Source organism: Beta vulgaris, chromosome 8 (assembly GCF_026745355.1).
Source record: "Beta vulgaris subsp. vulgaris cultivar EL10 chromosome 8, EL10.2, whole genome shotgun sequence".
Lineage (NCBI taxonomy): Eukaryota > Viridiplantae > Streptophyta > Magnoliopsida > Caryophyllales > Amaranthaceae > Beta > Beta vulgaris.
The window spans coordinates 4,645,480-4,652,791 of NC_079209.1; the positions used below are offsets into that span (position 1 = coordinate 4,645,480).

The 7,312-nt window shown below is 34.6% G+C and overlaps 1 protein-coding gene across 1 annotated transcript; it reads right to left on the minus strand.

The window, feature by feature from the left end:
• Nucleotides 1–234: 234 nt before the first annotated feature.
• On the minus strand, nucleotides 235–4,837 carry LOC104900752 (hypothetical protein). The gene is made up of 3 exons (XM_010688256.4): nucleotides 4,531–4,837; nucleotides 1,695–1,894; nucleotides 235–760 (listed from the first exon to the last, which is right to left on the minus strand). The coding sequence occupies exons 1-3, from the start codon at nucleotides 4,618–4,620 to the stop codon at nucleotides 505–507; spliced, it is 546 nt and encodes a 181-aa protein (XP_010686558.2). The 5' UTR covers nucleotides 4,621–4,837; the 3' UTR covers nucleotides 235–504.
• Between the last annotated feature and the right edge of the window lie 2,475 nt (nucleotides 4,838–7,312).

Here is a 7,312-nt window from a genome sequence, read left to right on the forward strand (position 1 = left end):
TAGATTCTTGCCATTCTCATGTATCATTCATTAGCCCATAATCCATATGTCATACACTAGTCATTCACTACACATACAGCACGCCATCCCTGTCAAGGGATCAGCTTCTCCAGCCGGCAGGCGCAGCGTAGAGTTAAACTCAGCTGACAGCAATGTTTGCCGGCTCTGGTTCTGAAATGGGCAAGGAATCCTCACCCATGAACAAAAACCTCCTTAAGTGACAACTCAAACATCTCCAATGCCAAGTCACAGTTTTGTATTTTTACATAAAACCAAAAGTACTACAACAACAAGGCATTCAAAGAACAGGAATGTACACCAACATTTGAATTCTAGAGTAAAGCAACAAGATCAATCTGAAGCCTAATTATGTAGAACTAGTGACAAGCGATCATGATTGTTCTTAGTAGCAGCTACCAATGACATTCACCATGAAACTACAAGATGATAAACCTACATCAACACGATATGTTTACAAGAACAGTATGAGCATCAGCTAAACTGCTAAAGGTTGCCCATGCGCACGCCTGTGTCACCAACGTGGGCAGGCGCGTTGTCTACACTGGCCTTGGAGTAGCTAACATAATAAAGCTCAGAGATTATGCCAGTAAAGACTGTAAAAGCAGCACCGGCTGCAAAAACCCCCTTCCTAAGGGTCTGACAAGAAGGTGGGCTATGTAAGACACTCCTGTATTTGGTGTGATAGGCGTTCCTTACAGAACCCGCAAGCAGACATACCTCCGCGATAAAAAAAAACACCCTGAAACATTGCCAACACAAGATTTACCCAATGACTAGGAAATATTTTGGCATGTAAAAGACAGACATAATATTTTTTAAAACTCAGGCGGGATCACAAATTTATGTCTGGGTTAAATACAATTTCGTATATTTTCTGTTCCTCGGATGTCTCCACTTAAGAGCATGATGCCATTTGCAGGTTCTTTACTTCTTTTCATTACACCAAATATGTTTTTTGTTCAAATTATAAGCACAAGCGTGCATCATGAAATAAAACATGTAAATTTAAAACCAAATCCTTTTTGCCAGAAAAAACATGCAAATAAATTTATAAAAAGAAGTGTATATACGATAAAAAGAACATGCATGTGTAATGAAAAGAACATGCAACTAGGAGCATGACGCAATGCCATGAATAGGATCTAAATTGCAACCAGCTCCATTACACTATTTCGAGCAGAAGATAGATAGATGTGTAAAACCATCAAAACTCAGCACTTGATACTTTATAGTCTAGTGACAATTATCACAGAAACCATCAAATTGAACATGGAGAGCAATCTATTTCATTGACAGTATAAATTGCATAGGCATGAATAAAGCAAAACATAGATTGGAAATTTTCCTTAGTTCTAGGGCTGTTTAAGAGAATGTGCAAGTGACCTACAAGTCTATGACACAAGGGCCCTCATCGGCTCATCTTAAAGGGTCCTAATATCTGAAATCCATCAAATTTTTTAGTCACATTGTTCTACTCTTCAAAATTGTATTTTCTTTATAGGATATATATTTATCTTATATTTTCCTTACATTTGTAAATTTAGGACCCAGTTTCTAGTGTATAATTAGCAGTTAAGCACAGGTCCACCAAATATGCAGAAGACAGCCCTGCTTAGTACCATGCATAGATAGAAGCTACCAAAGTCCGCACTTTGATTTGAACAAGTACATACCAGGAGGTAATGAACAGTATAATTGCCCATGACCTGGAACCACCAGGTCTCAGACCTCTACCACAACATAGACATCGGCTAGACAGCATTACAAGAAGTTGAGTAGCCAGGAGGAGTATAAAGGCCCCAACACCTAAACCTGTTGATACATCTGAATCGTATTGGCAGTAGGATTCAGTCCCAGAAGTGACAACATTGGCCTGTCCATAGAGAAAAAATTATGAGTTCTTGAAACTAAAAAGCTCTAAAAATGAAATAGTATAGTTTGCACAGAAGAAATCTAACTTAATTTTAAATCTTTTTGGTAGAGCATTAACAATGGAAAAATCCATGCCATATATAAACTAGCTTTGATCACCAGTCTTAGATACCAACCTCCAAGATTTTTACCAACTACGCTAGACAACATCCACTAATATGAAGGGGTTATGCCTTATGAGAGACCATCTAGTGTATCACAATGAAAAAATTTCTGTCATGAAATTTACATTATATGCTCTTTATACTATCCTCAAATTACTCACATACTTGATACTCACACACACTCACACCAGTACAAAAAGCCACAAGGGAAAAGTGGCATAAAAGTTGCCTTAGAATAATTAAATTTTGAAAACCAGGCCATAGGACTTCTACTTAGTTCAAAGGGTACTTATCAAAGAGATCGAAGATTTATAAGCACAATTCTGATCAAAACATAACAAGTTGACTCGAAGCATAATAGACAACGTGAAGATTTCCAAAGCGCACTATTAACAGAAAACAAATTTGCTTAAAAACCAATTATAAAAAAATGTGATGATCAGTTAGCACTTAGCAGCATCTCACTTAATAATAAACTGAAAAGAAAGCAAAAGAACAGATTAAAAGTTAATATGGATGCAAATAAGGACACATACATCTCAAGGCTGTTGAGTTGAGGACTAAAGAATTTGGGTTGCTTAATAAAAAAAGCATTAACGACGATCAGCTTCTAAAATTTCATCTACAGTCGCATTTGCCTATTATCTCAATATTATCTTAAATGAGATCTATAAATTACCATTCTATAACAATAACTAGAAATTTCTTACTTCAAGAGTTCAAGTTCCAAAACGTGATGTATTTATAAACTCCTCTTCTTAAACTAGAATATCGACAGCAGTATTATGGAAGACCCTAGTTTTGACTTACTTTTGAAGCTATTTATACTTTCATGCAAGCTTCCATATATGTGAAGTAACTAAAGTAGCAGAACTTGAAGCTTACAAAGAATAAACAAACAGGACAGAACTAGGTCAATAATGAACTTCAGACAACCAAATATACAAGCATTGAAACATATATAGGCTGAAAAGGAGTTAAAGAGAAAAGGAGTAAGACTGGAAGGTAGAAATGTAGAATCAGCTCGCTGAACAGAAATCCGTCAGAGCTCAATGACGTATAGTACAGACCACAGTTATATTTATATAATAGGTTCTTAAACCTGACATCTTCCCAGGTAGGTTTGCATTCAGAGCCGACATTGGGCCTAGCCAGAAAGTGCTACGCGCCTATGCCTAGGGCCAGGACTGCTAGGACCCAAAGCTAAAAGCCTTTTATGTTTCCGATGAAATAAATTTATTAGCCATGTAGATATATTACAAATACATCATTGAGCCTCCACATACAGACCCACACTGGAGGAGAAAGTGACCACACACTGACACACAAGCCCGGATGAGGTTTCATCCTAAAACCAATTGGCAATAGGAGTATCCCATTAAGTTTATATCTTAGGCATTCTCTCTTTTTCTTCAATATGGGACAAGCTCACGTGTGGGTTAACACCTTAACAACACTCTCCCTGAGACCAAAACTCTCACTTCTGAGGCTCCATATTTCCATTCTTCTATTGTTCAATCAGCAATCATCCCTTCAATTTCACTACTTCCCAAAATATCAACTGGCAGGCAGCCTGACCCAGGTTAGAGGATTGCTTGCTCGGACGTTCTGGCTAAGAACCTAGACTATGTGCTGGGGAGGACACTTTTCACGCCCGTCTGGACAGTCGGAAACCTTTGTTTACGGACACGAATAGAATGTCATTTACTAAACCCTTGTATAGATAGCTTTGGACATTTATAAGAGGCTATAAAGAGAGAATTTGAGAGCCAAAAACTAGAGTTTAAGAGAAGGTCTTCTTTGCTAATCCTTTGTGAGTGAGAATTAGCAAAAGAGGGTTCATAAGTTTTCTCTTGCAAATACTAATTCTACATCAATACAACATAATCTCCATGTTTCCACTGCTTGAAGACTAATCCCAGCTTCCAGATTTTGTGTCTTCTTGTTTCCAATTTCTCAATTCATCTTATATGTTTCTTCCCTAATTAATTCTAATTATTACCAATTGCTCTAACAAAACTAAACAGCCCATGCAAACAAGAGGTCTGACCATCAAAAATATGTTCCAATTATTATTTTTAAGAAGAGGATGCTAGGAAAAACACTTCAAAACAGAAATACCCACACAAAACCCAACAAGAAAAAATCCCACTATAAAACCAAAGAAAATAACTTTGTTTTTTTTTTCTTTTGAAACAAAATACATAAACAAATTCAGACAGCAAGAACCCTGCAAAAATCCAACCTTTAGCAGAATAAAAGAAGATCAAGATGTACAATATCTTACTCAAAAACAACCAAAACTAGCTATTTCTTAAGACCCACAATAAATCAACAGACCAAAAGAAAAACACAAAGCAACAGTGGCACAAATTTGAACCCAGCAAACAATAAAAAGAAGCATATGTAACAACAAATGTCTTTATATTCTTTTAAGAGCATGTTTTAAAGAAAAAGAGTTCAAAAAACTTACAGTACTTCTCCTTTGTTCAGCAGCAACAGCAAGAGCAAAAGCAATTAAATTGAGCACAAATACAATAACCAACAGCAAAGTTGAAGCCATGGAAAAACCCTTCTCTCCTTTGCTTCCCCTTTGCTAATTTTATCAAGCACACGAATTTTTGAGCGTTTTGAACAAATGAGATGAGAGATATAAAGAAAAGGAAAGTTACTGAAAGAATGTAGATAATTGCAACAGGGACAGAGGAAGATTAGTTTATTAATTTTCATTGATAACACAGAATTTAGCTTTGCTTTTACGTGACAAAGTTGGTATAATTATAAAAATGTTCAAATATCAAAGTCCACTCTCATTACTCACGCGCCTCTTGTGATACTTCCCTACCTTGTTTTTGTCAAAGTGATAAAAGTCTCAGTCTAGATTTGTGCCATACGCCCATAGACCGAGTTGAGCAAAGTCTAATTGCTCGCGCATTGAGGTTGAGATGGTGGAGTGGTGGAATTGATTCCCACCTCATATTCATAAGGTACAGGAATCAAATTTTATGAAACTCATTGAAAAATATTCCTTATTCCTTTAAATGAGTGCCTTTTATCTCACCAAAAAAAAAAATTGTCGGCGAATTCTTTTTTAATAGGAGAAAGTCTAATTGACTTGAGTTAGCTCGAGCTCGCTCGATTGAGCTCGAAACTCGATAACCATACATGCAACTCAATTGCTTTCAATTAATTTCTCTTTGAAATCAAAAAATACATTACCGCATATTGAAAATGAATTGATCTAGTATAAAAGGAAAAAATTTGTAAGGAAAAGAAGATGTAATAATCAAATCCCTTTGCCTCCCAAGCTCCGTTTAAATGTAAGAGAAGAAGAAAGATGGAAGAGAAATAGATTACATAACTCAACAATGGTGATTAAGACTCTGTTCCGTTCAACTTAGTTTAACTTATTTCAGAGAAAAAATAAGATAAGATAAGATCAGATAAGATTTGATTTTACTTATTTTAGAAAATACAAGATAAGATAAGACAAAATAAGTTGAATCAAACACACTCTAAATCAGAAATTCGAACTAATCAAACTACAAAATTTCACTTTTCAATTGCGGATTCCGACAACCTAACCATCATACACTTGATATTCACCAGAGGGTCAACATCGACGATCATGTTCCCTAAATTTCACCGACGAAAGAAGAAGCAATAAACGAAGAAGCCCTAGCCGTAGTCGTAGCCCTAAAAATTCCGTGAGAGAGATTCTTATTGAATATAAATTGTTTCAAAGTTAGTTGCTTAATATTAGGGAAAAATTCACATGAATAATCCCAACTTTCATCGGTCTTATCAAAATAATCCCAACTTTAAATTATTCCAAAATAATCCCAACTTTTGAGAGGACCTTCTCAAAATAAGCCAAACTATCTATTTCCTTTCCCGCACTAATCCATTTTAGGTCTATAAGACGTTGAAAATTAATACTTCGGATTATTTTGAGAAGCTACACCCTAAAGTTGGGATTATTCTAAAATAATATAAAGTTGGGGTTATTTTGAGAAGGCCGATGAAAGTTGGGATTATTCATGTCAATTACATGTGTTTCTATTATTTTATTAATGATTTTAGGATTCTAATTGTTTGTTAATTAGAGTCAAATGTGGCCAGTACTTGTTGGCGCCAGTGATTGTTCTCCTTGTTTTTAGTATTGTTTGTTATACTTTGTTATTTACAATAGTGGTTGAACATGTATGTTTGCATTGTGTGAAATATAGGAGCTATTTACACCCAACTTAATTTGCCTTTTAGTCTCACATGTGGTATCAATCGCCATGGCCGATTCATTACTATAGCCTCACACCCAAAGTAGTGTGTCCCCATACTTTACCACAAGAGGAAAGTAGGAGAGACAGAAAATCGGCAATTCAAAGGTGCATATGGTTGTACCTTACTTTAAATGGACATGGTATAAAATGGTACCGTTTTGTTATATTTTGAGAGATTCATCTCAATTTCTCTTTTCTCAACTTTTTCATTCCAGATATGTTACAAAACATAAAAAAAAAATCCAGTTTATATTTTCAATGAACATTGTAGTATAATGATTAATGAACACGTGCTATTGTTGATTTAACGTTTGCAATTTCGGAATGAATATTTATGAATATTCAAATTTCAAAATGTTTTAACATCTAGTTGATTCCATGGAAAATAGTGCAATAAACACATTCTTTCTATTAGATGAACAATTGCAATTTCGGATTGAACATTTTCGACTTATTCCAAAATTCAGTGTGTTTACGAATTTTCAAAATTAGCACTGGTTTTTAAAATTCAAATTTCAAAATATGTTGGTAATTGACTATTGTTCATTTTATTCCTTTTTCACTATATTCATGCTATTGTTGATTCAAATTGTTAGTTTATTCATCCAAGTTATTCAAAAAAGTATTTCAATTACTTATATGTTCATGTGATGAATAATGTTTGTCATAATTATTAATATTCTTTGTAATGTACAAATATGATTCAGTAATTGACAACATACTATCTATAATGAATAACTCAATTGAATAGTTATATAATTATCCAAAAATAAGTAATTACAAAAGATGGTGAATTCAAAATGTAGTATGTACCCAAAGGTAGAAATATAACCAAAATAATATAGTATGTGACCTATGAACACCAGTGTTTTACAAAATAACATCTATTGCTAACTAAACATTATTGAGCTCATTAAAAAGATATTCTTAGCTTGCTTCTGAACTTCCTCTCATTTCCGATTGATTTGATTTGTG

Coding starts and splice junctions, on each gene's coding strand:
- LOC104900752 (XM_010688256.4), bottom strand. CDS start 4,620: ATGGCTTCAACTTTGCTGTTGGTTATTGTATTTGTGCTCAATTTAATT. Junction 1,895..4,530: donor CTGAACAAAGGAGAAGTACT/GTAAGTTTTTTG, acceptor CTCTATGGACAG/GCCAATGTTGTCACTTCTGG. Junction 761..1,694: donor ATACTGTTCATTACCTCCTG/GTATGTACTTGT, acceptor GCAATGTTTCAG/GGTGTTTTTTTTTATCGCGG.